The sequence below is a fragment of the Scyliorhinus torazame genome, chromosome 28, assembly GCF_047496885.1.
Source record: "Scyliorhinus torazame isolate Kashiwa2021f chromosome 28, sScyTor2.1, whole genome shotgun sequence".
Classification (NCBI taxonomy): domain Eukaryota; kingdom Metazoa; phylum Chordata; class Chondrichthyes; order Carcharhiniformes; family Scyliorhinidae; genus Scyliorhinus; species Scyliorhinus torazame.
The window spans coordinates 30,162,464-30,178,778 of record NC_092734.1 but is presented as its reverse complement, the minus strand read 5'-3'; the positions used below and the strand labels follow the sequence as shown (position 1 = coordinate 30,178,778).

Here is a 16,315-nt window from a genome sequence, read left to right as displayed (position 1 = left end):
GGCGCCTGTTCGGGGAGGCTGGTACGGGAATTGAACCGTGCTGCTGGCCTGCCTTGGTCTGCTTTCAAAGCCAGCGATTTAGCCCAGTGTGCGAAACAGCCTGTGACCCAGAGGTGCTGAGGCCAACTGCTCTCCCGGCCAATCGAGTAGCTTCCTCTCTTGAACACGAGGGATTGTTCTGTACTCATAGGAATTGATAGAGGAACGTCATGTGATTCCAAACGCTCTGTCTCTCAGGCTGATGAATCGAACAACCTTTTTTGTCGAACAAAGGGAAACACTCGCTCCTTCGTTCCAGCTCAGCAGCACACTTACCCCAAGAGCTGGATGGTTGCGGGTTCAGGATCCAGTCCAAGGACTTGGCGGTGACACCCCAGGCTATGGCTGGAGAGTTGCTGTCCATTAATGTGACGTGAAACAGGGGTCCCGTCTCCTCTCTCGGATGGACAGAGAAAGATCCCATTGGTGTTATTGTGACGGAGGGCCGGAGAGTTTTCTATACTTTTAATATTTAACCTCCAGCTTAACGTTACTAAGCAACAGACTGTCACACTGCCGTGAGTGGGAGACCTTTCCGCAGGCATACTCTCTTCACGTTTTCTCATGTTTACAACAGCTCAGTGGGTAATCAGCCATGAAGTGCTCGGGGACATCCTACGGTCGTGAAAGGTGCTATATAAATGCAAGTTCTTCCTCACATTGACATTGGTCTTTGGCTTTAGTGTAAAATGGGCATTGGCGAGCGAGCGATCTGCTTCCTATTCTGCAGAGCTTACCTTCATGAGCCAGCATTTATTGCCCATCCCTAATTGCCCTTGAGGGGGCATTTAAAGATCAACCACATTGCTGTGGGCCTGGAGTCACGTGGAGGCCAGACCGGGTAAGGACGGCTGATTTCCTTCGGCTGTTAGTGGACCAGATGGGTTTTTACGACAATCGACAATGGTTTTCACGGTCACCATTTGACTTTTAATTCCAGATTTTTATTGGATTCACATTTCGCCATCTGCCGTGGCGGGATTCGAACCCAGGCCCCCAGAGCATTACCCTGGGTCTCTGGATTGCTAGTCCAGTGGCAACGCCCTCACTCCCTGCAGCAGTGAGGGTGCTCCAATTGGCTTCAGGTGTCTGACTCGCGTTCGCCCCCCAGTAACTCTCACTGGAAGTGCGCGTGGTCAGATGTTGGGCAAGGAGAGCGAGGACTGTGCTCAGTCCCCACTGCCTGGCTCCTAGGCTCACCAGGCAAGGCCAAGCCATTCAGTATGAGGTGCTGAAGGAGCAAGGTGAGGAAGAGAGAGATGTGCAGAGCCGGAGGGGGTGGGGGAGAGGAAAATAACACTGGAGAGGACCAGTGAAAGTTGTTTAAATCAATGCTTCATTTTTCATTCATTCCGTCACTGAATGTTGAGGTTTAGCGTGCGTGTTTTGCATAGAAAATCATTGTAAGCCCTTTAAAAAGACTCAGAATAAACAAAGAACTGTGTTCCTCAGTCTTCCACTGAGATCAGTGGAGTGGAGGGTAGTGACTGCGGTTTTCAAGCAGTATTGTTATGTTAACAGCAAGAAATGAATGTGGAATTTTACAGAGCAACTGTGTTACAGCCAAGGTTAAAAAGTCGTGAAATCTGTTTTCAATACTTCAGTGAAAAATACTTTTCACTGTACCTCGGTACACGTGACAATAAACAAATCCAATCCAATGTACTCCCCGTTCGGCTTCTGTCAATTAACTGTAAAACAAGAAACCGCTAACTGCGGTAGTTTTTTTCCCCCGACACGGCGAGCAGCTTTCTTGTGTCCTGTGATCAGAATTGCTGTGGAACATTTCTCCATGTCAGCCAAACACACATTCTTGGTGTGGTAATCCAGACAGCGATTGCCAGCTGGTCAAGGGGGCGGGGTTTGAGGGGGCGGGGTTTGAGGAGGCAGCTTCCGAGAATTCACCACCTTCCCATTTGTGAGGTAAAGAAAGGCAGACTTGCATTTATATAGCGCCTCTCGTCACCTCAGGACGTCCCCGAGGCGCTTCACAGTCAGAGGAGCCCCTTTGAAGGGTAGCCACTCCTGTAATGCCACGCCACGGGGTGGGGTGGGGGTGGGGGGCTGTGAAGATTTGGCAGACCAGATCACCTGGGATGGCGGGGTTGTCACCCGAGGGGAGATTGGGTTGACCTGGCTTGTGTTTACAGGGGTTTAGAAGAACGAGAGGGGGGGATCTCATTGAAAGGTATAAAATTCTCACAGGGATGGACAGACTGGCTGAGGGCGGGTCCAGAACAAGGGCTCAGAGTCTCCAGGATAGGGGTAGGCCTGAGGTCAAGAGAAATTTCTTCGCTCAGTGGATGGTGAACATGTGGAATTCCCTCCCACCGAAATCTGTGGAGACCAAATCACTGAATGTATTTAAGCAAGAAATAGATTTTCGAGACACCAAAGGCATCAAGAGGTTTGGGGATTGTGACGTTGAGATAGAGGTTCTGCCATGGTGCCATGGGCGTGAGGGGCTGAATGGCCTACTCTTATGTATGTCCATGGAATGCCGGCAACCAATTTGTGCACAGCAAGCTCCCACAAACAGCAATGCGATAATGGCCAAAGAATGAGGTGGCAGGGTGGCACAGTGGTTAGCACTGCTGCCTCAGGGACCCGGGTTCGATTCCGGCCTCACCGTCTGTGCGGAGTCTGCACGTTCTCCCCGTGGCTGCGTGGGTTTCCTCCGGTTGCTCCGGTTTCCTCCCACAGTCCAAAGATGTGCAGGTTAGGTGGATTGGCCACGATAAATTGCCCCTCAGGCCCCGGGGATGTGCAGGTTAGGTACGGGGATTTGAGCTGATTGGACAGGGGTGTGGGCCTCGGCAGGGTGCTCTTTCGGAAGGTCGGGTGAACTCGATGGGCTGAATGGCCTCCGTCTGCACTGTAGGGATTCTCTGATTCTGGTTATGCGTACTGCCCCAATTATGGCGTTGACAACTGTTTGAGGTGTCGGTATGAAAGCCCTCACTGGCCCTTGCACCATCCTGTGCAGGCATCCACTGACGCCATTTTCCTCTTTTTGAAGCTCTCTGTGGATTATGGGGACAACCGCCAGTGCCGCTCAGCAAACGGTATCCCTTGGACAACCCAGCGACAACGACCAGAGCAACGGGACGACGGACAGCCGGCGCTCGATCAGTGTCAACTCTTTCCAGACACTCAGCATCCACAACAAGGCCAAATCCATCATCACCAACAAGGTGGCACCTGTGTTGATCACGTGAGTCGGACATGTGCAGCTCGATCTGGGGCGCGACGGGTGGGAAGAGCAAAGTGGCAAAGCAGGTCCTTGTCAAAGCAATGGTTACACAGAAGCAGGCTATTCAGCCCAACTAATCCCTGCTGGTTTTTCTGATGCTCCACTTGAGCCTATTCCCACCCTACTTCCCCCCCATCCCATCAACACGCGTTATTTCGTTCTTCCTCATAGAACCACAGAATCCCTACACTGCAGAAGGAGGCCATTCGGCCCATTGAGTCTGCACCGACCCCCTGAAAGAACACCCTATCTAGGCCAACTCCCCGCCCCATCCCTGTAACCCACCTAATCTGCACATTCCTGGACACTGAGGGGCAATTTATCACGGCCAATCCGCCTAACCTGCACATCGTCGGACTGTGGGAGGAAACCGGAGCACCCGGAGGAAACCCACGCACACACGGGGAGAACGTGCAGACTCCGCACAGACGGTGACCCAAGGATAGAATTGAACCCAGATCTCTGGCGCTGTGCTAACCACTCCGCCCCATTATAATTCCTCTCCTCTCCCCTCATTCACTGCACCGTTAGTCCAGCAGTGCTAACCCGTGCTGTCCACATTACTCTGGGTCTGGAGTCGCGTGTAAGCCAGACCTCGGTAAGGATGGTATATTTTCTTCCATAAAGGGGCATTCGTGAACTAGATGTTTTTTTTTTACAACAATCGACAATGGTTTCATGATCATCAACGGCCCTTTAAACCCAGATTTTTTATTGAACTGAATTTAAATTTCACCATTTGCTGTGGTGAGATTCAAACTCTGTGTATTACTCTGGGTCTCTGGATTACTGATCCAATGACAATACCATTACACCACCACCTCCCCCAGTGTACCCATGTGTAGCCTTGGATCCCTCTGTCTTTCCACCCCATTGAGACTCTTATTTTACAACAACAACTTGTATTTATATAATGCCTTTCACCTTATGAAAAACTTCTAAGGCGCTTCACAGGAGTATCATAAAACTGAGTAGGACACCGAGCACACAATCTAGAACATACAACATAGAACATTACAGCGCAGTACAGGCCATTCGGCCCTGGATGTTGCACAAGGAGATTACATCAGAGGCTTGAGGGCTAGAATACAACAGCAGGGATGTAGTTCTGAGGCTGTATAAGGCTCTGGTCAGACCCCATTTGGAGTATTGTGAGCAGATTTGGACCCCATATCGAAGGAAGGATGTGCTGGCCTTGGAGAGGGTCCAGAAGAGGTCCACCAGAATGATCCCTGGAATGAAGAGCTTTTCAATGAGGAGCGGTTGAGGACTCTGGGTCTGTGCTCGTTGGAGTTTAGAAGGATGAGGGGGGATCTTAGTGAAACTTATAGCATACTGAGAGGCCTGGATTGAGTGAACGTGGAGAGGATGTTTCCATTTGTAGGAAAAACTAGAACCCGAGGGCACAGCCTCAGACTGAAGGGACGAGCCTTTAAAACTGAGATGAGGAGGAATTTCTTCAGCCAGACGGTGGGGAATCTGTGGAACTCTTTGCCGCAGAAGGCTGTGGAGGCCAAATCACTGAGTGTCTTTACGACAGAGATAGATAGGTTCTTGATCAATAAGGGGATCAAGGGTTATGGGGAGAAGGCAGGAGAATGGGGATGAGAGAAATATCAGCCATGATTGAATGGTGGAGCAGACTCGATGGGCCGAGTGGCCTAATTCTGCTTCCATGACTTATGGTCTTATGTCTTAAAACCATTCTTGACCTTGGAAGATCAAGGGGGCTATCGGCACAGAGGGGGGAATTTTAACAAACCTCCCCAGCAGGGAAATGGGTCTTGGTGGAACGCTGGTTTGACAATTAATTTTACTCTGCATGTAAAGGGCGTGGCTCTTGACGATCACGGACAGTAGATCTTGGGGTAAGGCAGTGAGGGTGGGGGCTGCATCTCTGATCTCCTTCCCCATCATGAATGAATCATCATGGAGGGGGCAATTGGAATGACCTTTAGTTGGACTGAATGTGACCAGCCTCAAGGCCAGAGAACGGGCTTGGACCTGCAAAGGGTTTTATTAAACAAGGTGCCAACATGGAGCAGGTCTCGGCTCAGGATTAAGCAGCAACTTTGGCCTCTTGCTCATCCCCCACACCCGTCACCATCTAGCTCTAAGCTCTGAAATTCCCTCCTGTCTTACCATCTCCTTTAAGAGGCTGGTGAATGCCTATTTTAGCCGCTCAGCTGCCCTAATGTCTCCTGCCTAGGCCTAGTGTTGCTCCTTGTCTGCTTGTCCAGTTCCTTGGGATTTATTCCATTTCAGAGGGCAGTTGACAGTCAACCACACTGTCTGGAGTTACAAGTAAGCCAGGCCAGGGTAAGGACGGCAGATTTCCTTCTCTAAAGGGCACTAGTGAATCACATGGAGTTTCTACGACAATCGCTAATGGTTTCCAGGGGCGAGATTCTCCGAACCCCGCCGTGACGGAGAATCGCCGGGGGCTGGCGTGAATCCCGCCCCCGCCGGTTGCCGAATTCTCCTGCACCGGAGATTCGGCGGGGGCGGGAATCGCCGGTTGGTGGCCCCCCCCCCCCCACCCCCGGCGATTCTCCGGCCCGGATGGGCCAAAGTCCCGCTGCTAGAATGCCTGCCCCGCCGGCGTGGATTAAACCACCTCTCTTACCAGCGGGACAAGGCGACGCGGGCGGGCTCCGGGATCCTGGGGGGGCCCCCACGGTGGACTGGCCCGTGATCGGGGCCCACCGATCCGCGGGCGGGCCTGTGCCGTGGCGGCACTCTTTTCCTTCCGCCTTCGCCATGGTCTCCACTGTGGCGGAGGCGGAAGAGACCCCTTCCACTGCGCGATGCCGGATTGATTTGCACCGTTTTTGGCGCCGGTCGGCGGACATCGCGCCGATTACGGAGAATTTCGCCCCTGGTCCTTAAACCTTCTCAATTCTGGATTTCCTCCCTGCTCTCCAGCCGCCATATCCGTCCTTCTGACGCGCGGCCTTCCTCCGCCAATCGGAAAGCAAGAAGACCCATCACCCAATTGGGTGATACTTGACTGCCGGCCCAACAGCCTTCGATCGCCGCCATTTTCAATATTTTCACGTCTGGTAAAGACAAATGGTCAAAGAAAACAACCCAGAAAAATGCCGAATTTGTCCCCAGGGGCGCTCGCAGCAGAGTCCAGGGGATCGATCTTCATTCACTTCCTGGAGATTCCAGGGCCAATTCTGCAGGGTCCACAACCCGAATCAGCTCCTGTGCAGGATAGCACCGAGAGTTCTGATGGGCCCAATAGCCTGATCCTGTGATCTAGTCTGTACTTTTCCCCGTGAAGTTTAAGCGGTAGAGTCCGCCCAACTTTAACACAAACACTTCATGTCAGATAAGGGGCATCAGGTTTATTTCTGGTTGTGCGGACTGCAAGCAATTGATTTTTTCAAGAACTAGACCATATTTTTGTCAGTTTATATTGATAAATAATCCAGTTAGGTTTAATTGGCTGTGTCACCCTGTGAATTGAAGTGTAGTAGATGCCACAAATGATTTTTCATGGCATCTTGCCAACTCAAAGCAGCTGCTCGTACCATTAAACTCTGTTGGTGACAGTTAAGGGTATCCAGAAGGTCACCCCCTTGTGTCCAACATCTTTCTCCTTGTGGCCGTGCTGTTAACATGGGTTGCCAACCCCCCTGGAGTCTCCAGGAGTCGAGGTGCGTTGCTCTTGCAGAGAGCCGGCACAGACAGGATGGTCTGAATGGCTCGAAGTCCAACCTGAGTTGACTTAATGGTGGTTCCACTGACGCCAGCCACCCTCTGTACCTCACTCAACCACTCAGGGAGCCCAGCGGTTTCATCGTTACAACTCTGACCAATCACCACCTGCCGTGTGTCCGGAGTGGACAATTGTGGGCGGATGTATGCCTGGCAGCTTGGTCACATGATCTATTGCTGCCAAAGTGCCATTTTGCCCCTCCAGCCACCCCACTCTTCAATACATTTCAAACAAATAAATAGAAATGTTCAAAGAAAATAAAAAGTACTTTCTTTTAACTGCCCCTAAATCTTTCTTCTGGTTTGCTTGTAGCAGATTATTGTTTTAATTTCTGGATACTCCAGTCCAATCCTGGGGGGCTAGCAACCCTGGAACCCTCCCTGTTTGCATTTTCCAGCACAGACCACTAGGTAGCGATGAAGAGTAGGTGCCCATTGTACCCTCATTGGTTCTCAGTCTATTCTCATTGTCAATTAAAACAGGGAACGTTAATAATGTGGTGGTAAGGAGTGTGGACACCCAGACACGGGAGGAGCATTGCCAATTGGAGCTTTTATCCTGAGTACGGATGGGGTGGTACTGAGTGAAGATGAAGCAATTCACCCAGAAAGATGCACTTGGCCTCAGCCAGTCGCGTTCAGGTTTCTATGTCATTGGCAGAGGAGGCCCGCCCTCCCAATCAGTGAAGGAAAACTCAGAGAGAAACTATACGTCTGCACAACAGGGCATCAAATTGAATCTCTTCCCACTTCCCTCGAGCAGTTTTTCCCAATCTTAGGAAGGGCTGAGTCACAGAGCAAGTTATATTTCATTTTAATCATTCCCTCCCGCCCCATTTCTCTCCACTCACCTCAATCCCACTCCATCCCTCCGTCTTCCCCACTCCACCCCTCCGTCCTCCCCTCCACTCCATCCCTCCGATCCACTCCATCCCTCCGTCCTCCCCTCCACCCCATCTCTCCACTCTCCTTCCACAACATTCCTTCACCCTCTTCTCTACTCCAACCATCTGCCCTACCCCAGTCTCCTTCCCTCCACCCTCCCCTCCATCCCTCCACTCCTCCCCTCTGATCTTCTCTCCATCCTGCCACCCTCTGCTCCATCCCCCCACCATCCCCTGTACTCCCTCCCTCCCTCCACCCTCCCCTCCCCTAGATCCCTCTGCCCTTCCCTCAATCCCGCCGCCATCCCCTTACCTCCACTACATCACTCCGCCCTCCCTCCACTCGATCCCTCCGCCCTCCCCTCCCCTCCACTACGTCCCTCCGTCCTCCCCGCTCCTCCATTACATCCCTCTGCCTCCCCCAGAAACTCCATCCCTCCACCCTCCCCTCCACTATATCCCTCCACCTTACCCTCCACTATATCCATCCACCCTACCCTCCACTACATCACTCCATCCTCCCCTCCACTCCATGCCCTCCACCTTTCCCTCTCCTCCACCACCTCCATCCTCCCCTCCATCCCTCCACCTTCCCCTCTGCCCTCCACTTCACTGTCCCCTCCCCTCCATCCCTCTGCCCTCCCCTCCACTCCACCCACCTCCACCCCCAAATCCACTGAATTCTCCGAGAGTGTTTATCTGTGTGTAATTCCATTGATAAGTAGTAACAGAAGTTGCCATGGGAGGGTGAGAGGTGATGTGTGCAGGTTGGAGGAAGAGAGATGAAGCTTGCGATTTGAAGTGGGGGAACTAAACTGAAGTAAAGCATGAGGTTCATCGTGAAGACCGCTGAATTGAAAAGATAGAAGATCGAAGATGTGAATGAGGGCGGGGGGGCGGGGTGACACTAACATTAGATACAAGAGATGAGAGAAGTGCATGTTTCCTGTTGCATCCATTGTATTTATGTGACGGCAGGTCAACGGAATGTTGTTGGCGAGGTAAATAATTTGTATCTCTTTATTTCAGGTATAACTGCAAAGAGGAGTTTCAGATTCACGACGATTTGTTAAAAGCGAATTATACAATTGGTAGGATTTCGGATAACTTTCCGGAACACTATCTTGTTCAGGTAAGACAGGAGATCAAGTGCAGTGATGTCCAGGGCGATGTGGATTAGAGGGGAAGCTGATGATGTGGAGGTGGTGTGTGTGTGTGTGTGTCCCGCTGAGGTGAAGCGGAGCGTGGGTGCGGATGAGGACGCTCCCAGGGTCATAAGCTAAGCTGCGCCATCATTGAATCTTACCCCGCAGGGATAGGCCATTTGGCCCCCTTACAGCCATACTAGTTCTTTTGGAGAGCTACCCAATTTCCCTCCACACCTTTAAAGTAGTATATTCCAAATCTTAATCCTCCGCATGGGGTAGGGGAAAGGATTCTCCTCATTTCCCCTCTAGCCATGGTAGCACAGTGGTTAGCACTGTTCCTTCACAGCTCCAGCGTCCCAGGTTCGATTCCCGGCTTGGGTCACTGTCTGTGTGAAGTCTGCACATTCTCCCCCTTGTCTGCGTGGGTTTCCTCCGGATGCTCCGGTTTCCTCCCACAAGTCCCGAAAGACGTGCTTGTTAGGTGAATTGGATATTCTGAATTCTCCCTCCGTGTACCCGAACAGGCGGTGGAATGTGGTGACTAGGGGCTTTTCACAGTAACTTCATTGCAGTGTTAATGTAAGCCTACTTGTGACCCTAATAAAGATTATTATTATTAGCCAAATAATTTAAAGCTAGCCCCTGGTCACTAACCCACTTTGCCAAAAGTAACAGTATGTCCCTGCTTGTTCTGTCTAAACCCCTCCAGCATTTTGGACAGTTCCGATAACCTTCCCTAATCGAAGGCAAACAATCCCAAGTCTCCACAGAGCAGAGCTCCCTCATTCCTGGCATCGTCCTGGTAAACCTCCTCTCTCCTCTGGACCCTTCGACCTCCCCTCTATCGTGTGGGGGCCCAGGATTTGTGTTCTCCGGCTGAGGCCTGACCAGTGATCTGTAATAGTTTAGCAGAGCTTGCCACTGTTCTTTTTTTAATGTTCAAAGCCCCCATTTAAAACCCCCCGTGGTGGAATAGCTGAGGCGTTCTGATCATGTTGTTTGATCAGGCAGGCTTGGGTTCAGGCAGAAGCAACCGCCTGGTGGCATGTACGGCGGCTGGTGCCTCTGGACTCCAATTAAGTCAGCAGGATAGAAATTCAACTTGGGAGGCGTCACACTGGTGGCCAATTATGCACCCCACAGTACCAATACTGGCCCATTGGTAGAGGCGTCCAGTTGGTTCTGCTCCCTCGTCCTCGCCCCGTTGCCCTGCAAATTTTTATTTTTCCCTGTCACACTTGAATCGACTTCCGCCGTCTCTTCAGGCAACGCATTCCAGATCACAATTCACTTGGAGGTTAAAACATAAAAAATATTGTCCTCATCTCCCCTTGCTCTGAATACAGTGCAATCAGTCTTTCATCGTTCTGCCTTGTGAATGTGCATAATGTGAGGAAAGCAGGTTGCCTGGCGACTGTCAGCCAAATGCTGCTTAAAGGGACAGCACCTGTCTGGACTAGGCCCGGGAGAATTTCAACAGCAAGTCTTCTATCTCACTGCCGCCTGCGACTGATGCATCGGAAAGGATTTTTGCAGCTTGCGAGCTCTCTCACATTTCTTTGCATGTTGCTCCCCTCTTTCCCTCTTGGTGTGCAGGCGATGCCCCTTTAAGGCAAGACTCTGAGCCGAGTGTTGGCACACCTTGCTGAGAATCACCACGCTATCTGTCAGGATTCCGTTTCAATTCAGGGCCTAAGCGGGGAATGCCCCCCCCCCCCCCAGGCCGCACTTCGTCCCCTTTCCCGCTCTGAGGAGCTCCGCTCGCCAGAATTCCTCAGTGCAGGAGGAGATTTAAAAATGGCATTCCGATCGCTGCACATCCCTCCCCACCAAAGCCCCAACTCATCTACAACGGGGACCTTGGGCCCCCCACTGTGCCCCAAAGGTGCAGGGCACCCCCAGGCTCGATCCCCGACGCAGGGACATGCCAGGAGGGCACCCAGAGCCAGGGTGCCACCCTTCCCAGAGGCAAGAACCCGGTGGGTTGAAGGAGCCGTACAAAATGCCATAGAGATCCCGGAGGGACTGGAAGATCCCGGCGACAGTTTATTTTTTTTAAATTCAGAGTACCCAATTCATTATTTACAATTAAGGGGCAATTTAGCGTGGCCAATCCACCTACCCTGCACATCTTTGGGTTGTGGGTGCGAAACCCACGCAGACATGGGGAGAATGTGCAAACTCCACACAGACAGTGACCCAGAGCCGGGACCGAACCTGGGTCCACGGCGCCGTGAGGCAGCAGGGCTAACCCACTGCGCCACCGTGCTGCCACCACAGTTTATTTTTAAAAGGAATGCCTGTTGTAAGAAAACCGCTCTGAAAGTCAAGGGAGAGATATTCTCCGGTCTTGTCCGTGACAGAACCCGTTGCGGGCAGCAATGGAAACGTTGGCGTTCCGGCCCAAGCTCCATCCACGTTCAGCGGCACTGGGAAATCCCAGCCGCGAGTGAGGACGGAAGATCCCCGCCAAGGAATGAGGAAATGTTTGAAAACCAGTATTTTACTTAGAAAACCGCGCCCCCCCCCCCCCAATTCTTTCCAACATCTGTGAAATGGAGACTCTCCTTACAGCTGTCAGTGTTTTTGTGTCAGACTAAAGGAGCTGTTCCGTCAGGGGCGAGGAAGTTGACAAACTGCTCCATAGCTCCGTCCTTTAGCTCCAGGCTGCCACCTTTCTGTGCGGCGGTCAATTGTTCGGTGGCAAAGTTCCACACAAAATTAATGCCTGGGACGAGGAAAGCAAAATCTTTGGTAAGCAATCAAATAGTTTCACTCATCGCCCCTGGTCCCGCAATGCCGCCATTTTCAAAATCCCCATTCATGTTGTGTTCAGATTCCTCAATTTCCTCTCCCTCCCTATCTTCACCACCCATCCCCAGTTCTACAACACTCTGATCCCTTTGCTCTTCCAGTTCCAGCCTCTCGAGCATCACTGATTAATCGACTTTCCTCTTCTGGGACAATCTAGAACTAGGGGGTCACTGATATAAAATAAGGGGTCACCCATTTCAGACGGAGGTGAGGAGAATAACTTTCTCTTCGAGGGTTGAGACTCCCTGGAACTCTCTTCCTGAAGAGGCTGTAGAAGCAGAATCTGTGAACCCTTTTAAGGCAGAGCTGGATAGATTCTTGATTAACAAGGGGGTGAAAGGTTATCGGGGGTCGGCAGGGATGGGAGCCTGAGGTTACCACCAGGCGGTGAAAGGTTATCGGGGGTCAGCAGTGATGTGGGGTTGAGGTGACAATCAGATCAGCCACGATCGTATTGAATGGGGTAGCACGCTCGAGGGGCCGAGTGGCCTGCTCCTGCTCCTAATTCGTGCCCATAGAATCGCTACTGTGCAGAAGGAGGCCATCGATTCTGTACCAACCCTCAGAAAGAGCACCCTACCTAGACCCATTCACCCGCCTTATCCCTGAAACCCCACGTAACCTGCACGTCTTTGGACTGTGGGAGGAAACCGGAGCACCCGGATAAAACCCACGCAGACACGGGGAGAACATGCAGACTCCGCACAGACAGTGACCCGGCGGGGAATCGAACCTGGGACCCTGTGCAATTGCTCCCCTATTGTCGGCTGCATCCTCAGCTGCCTTGCTTCATAAAGCCTGGAATTCCCTCCTTAACTCCTCCCCCTCTGTTTCCCTCCTTTAAGATGCTGCTGTTCTGCACAAACCTGTCCCAACCTCTCCCTATGTGGCTCAGTGTCAAATTTTGTTTTGGGACTTGGAAAGAAAAATGTATTTATGGGATGTGGGGGTCGCTGGCTGTGCCAACCTTTATTACCCATCCCTAATTGCTCTTGAACTGAGTGGCCTGCTGGACCATTTCAGAGGGCAGTTAAGTCTCACCCCCAGACCAGGTAAAGGTGATAGATTTCCATTAGCAATGGACATAAGTAAACCCAGACCTGGTTTTTACGACAATGGCTTAATTGGACTTTTAATTCCAGATTTTTTATTTGATTCAAATTTCGCCCACCTGTCGTGGGGGGGATTCGAACCTGGGTCTACCAGAGGGTTACCCTGGGAGAGTGATCTAGTGACACTACGCCCTATTATAGGCATCGTATATAAATGCAAATTGTCATTCTTAGTCTGGCCTGCTGGGTTAAACCTCAACTCCACTTTTCCGCCTCATTCCCATAACCGCACTGTAGCACAGTGGTTAGCACTGTTGCTTCACAGCGCCAGGGTCCCAGGTTCGATTCCCGGTTTGGGCCACTGTCTGTGCGGAGTTTGCACGTTCTCCCCGTGTCTGCGTGGGTTTCTTCCGGGTGCCCCGGTTTCCTCCCACAAGTCCCGAAAGACGCGCTGAGAGGTAATTTGGACACTTTGAATTCTCCCGCCATGTACCCGAACAGGCCCCGGAGCGTATTCACAGTAACTTCATTGCAGTGTTAATGTAATCCTACTTGTGACAATAAAGATAATTATAAAGTTTATTATAATAAAGATTATTATTATATTATTATATTTGAGCGGTTTGAAGTTAATCCTGCCTCCTTTGGATTTGGATTGAACTTTTCATTGTGTTTCAGAGGAAGTATTTTATGGTCTGTGATGTCCACAGCAAGATAGATGTCTTGAACACTACTGGCAGCCATGGAGCACCCAACTTCAGGCAGGCCAAAGGGAGCTTTCCTGTGTTTGGAATGGGACAACCCAGTCTCAATGGTTTTAAACGGCTTCTACAAGTGCTTCAGCAAGAAGGTTACGAGGTCAGTGCCCGGCTTTGTTCATTTGCTAACCTCTTGGGTGGAGACCCAACTCCACGGATCGCAATGTGTTTTTGTCTGAGTTGTTCCATGTTCTGGACACCTCTCATTTCCGTACACCAATTGATTATCGGAAGCCAGATTTGCCGGAGCGGCTGCATGAAAACGACTAGCTGGCGAGAGCAAGGTCGCTTTTACACTTGGCCTGCCAAGCAGATTAAAAAGACTGGCGTTAACGCCCCATTGGTTAAATAATTCTAATTGGAGACTGTCAGCCAATGACCTGAAATCTGGAATCATTAGTGTAGCCGGACCTCATCATAGAATTTACAGTGCAGACTCATCAAGTGTGCACCAGCCTTTGGAAGGGATACCCTAATTAAGCCCACACCTCCACCCTTTCCCTATAACCCAGTAACCCCGCCCAACCTTTTTTGGACACTAAGGGGCAATTCAGCATGGCCGATCCACCTAACCTGCACATCTTTGGACTGTGGGAGGAAACCGGAGCTCCCGGTGGAAACCCACGCTCACGCAGGGAGAACGTGCAGATTCCGCACAGGCAGTGACCCAAGCCGGGAATCGAACCTGGCACTCTGGAGCTGTGAGGCAACAGTGCTAACCACTGTGCCACCGTGCTGCCCATACTGCACCTTGGCACGAAGGGCTGAGTGGCCACCTTCTGTGCTGGGAAAGGTCCAGGAATCCGTCTCCAACCCAAACTCATACCATCTCCAGATCTCGCAATGGTGAGATTCCTTCCACCCTTACCAACATCCAAATCAAAAGCATGTAAAGCCCACGATAATATTTGGCTGAATTAGGAGCAGGAGTAGGCCATTCAGCCCCTCTAGTCTGCTCCCTCATTCAATAAGATCATGGTTGATCTGACTGTGGCCTCAACGCCACCTGGTTCTCTGCCGGCTACATGAGAATATTAAAATTAGACATGGTGCATGAGGGACCTTGAGCATCTCACGCAAGTGTGGCACAGTTTGAGGGGCACCAGTCCATATCAAGCATGGGGGCAAGGAAAGGCCTTCCATGAACGGGGATACGGGCCTGCTCCACTGGCATCATTCTGCACCACAATCTGGCTAACTAGCTAACCGACCCCTGGAGAAGGGCGTGAATGCAGGAAGAGCGTAAGATTGGAACGAGCTTGGAGCTCAACCGGCTCGAGACCTTTTTGAAATTTATAAGATATTAACTGTTCTTTTTGACGGTAAACCATGCACAAGGTGGTCTTGTCGCACTGCCCTTCACGCCGTCCGCTCTGGGCCAGAAGCTCTGGGTTCGAGTCCCGCTTCAGGACTTGATGGCCATGGAGGTGTGTCCATAATGTGGCCAAACCCACTTAATTATCAACCTATGAATCCTTGGATTTGTTTGTTGTCACGTGTATCGAGGTACAGTGCGTGTTCTCAGACTTCTGTATCTCCTGCCCGATGGAAGAAGTTGGAAGAGTGAATAAGCCGGGTGGGAGGGATCTTTGACTATACTGCCCGCTTTCCCCAGCCAGCGGGAGGTGTAGATGGAGTCAATGGATGGGAGGCAGGTTTGTGTGATGGACTGGGCGGTGTTCATGACTCTCTGAAGTTTCTTGCGGTCCTGGGCCGAGCAGTTGCCATACCAGGCTGTGATGCAGCCAGATAGGATGCTTTCTATGGTGCATCTGTAAAAGTTGGTAAGAGTCAGTGTGGACATGCCGAATTTCCTTAGTTTCCTGAGGAAGTATAGGCGCTGTTGTGCTTTCTTGGTGGTAGTGTCGACGTGGGTGGACCAGGACAGATTTTTGGAGATGTGCACACCTAGAAATTTGAAACTGTTAACCACCTCCACCTCGGCCCCGTTAATGCAGACAGAGGTGTGTACAGTACTTTGCTTCCTGAAGTCAATGACCAGCTCTTCAGTTTTTGTAGGAATTCAGGGATAGACTGTTATCGTTGCACCACTCCACTAGGTTCTCTATCTCCTCTTGTATTCTGACTCGTCATTATTTGAGATCTGACCCACTATGGTCATGTCGCCAGCAAACCTGTAGATGGAGTTGGAACCAAATTTTGCCAAACAGTCGTGTTTACAGGGAGTAGAGTAGGGGGCTTAGTATGCAGCCTTGTGGGGTCCCGGTATTGAGGACTATTGTGGAGGAGCTGTTATTGTTTATTCTTACTGATTGTGGTCTGTGGGTCAGAAAGTCTAGGATCCAGTTGCAGAGTGGGGAGCCAAGTCCTAGGTTTTGGAGCTTTGATATGAGCTTGGCTGGGATGATGGTGCTGAAGGAGGAGCTGTAGTCAATAAATAGGAGTCTGGTGTAGGAGTCCTTGTTGTCGAGATTCTCTAGGGATGAGTGTGCAATGCCCCCGATGACGGGGTCATCCACACCGTAGAAGGCAAAGGCAAACCACTGCGGTACTTTGCCAAGCCTAACCATGGACCAATCCAGTGGAAGTTCATGGTCGCCAACACCCTTTTAGAGCCTTGTACCTGAAGGAGAAAATCATGATGTACTAAGTTAAATTAAACAATATGGTAAGGATATTA

The 16,315-nt window shown here is 51.1% G+C and overlaps 1 protein-coding gene across 3 annotated transcripts in view; it reads left to right on the top strand.

Moving 5' to 3' along the window:
• The window catches only part of LOC140403639 (paladin-like), a 238,406-nt gene that overhangs the window by 74,209 nt on the left and 147,882 nt on the right, over positions 1-16,315 (top strand). Inside the window, exons 1-4 of one of the 3 annotated variants that reach the window (XM_072491787.1) lie at positions 1,217-1,283; positions 3,059-3,253; positions 8,932-9,034; positions 13,595-13,774. In XM_072491787.1, coding sequence (XP_072347888.1) covers positions 3,072-3,253; positions 8,932-9,034; positions 13,595-13,774 — 465 coding nt within the window. In that variant the 5' untranslated portion in view covers positions 1,217-1,283; positions 3,059-3,071. Of the gene's footprint in view, positions 1-1,216; positions 1,284-3,058; positions 3,254-8,931; positions 9,035-13,594; positions 13,775-16,315 lie in introns of those variants that run through there. The other 2 variants (XM_072491786.1, XM_072491788.1) reach the window with 2 other exon arrangements.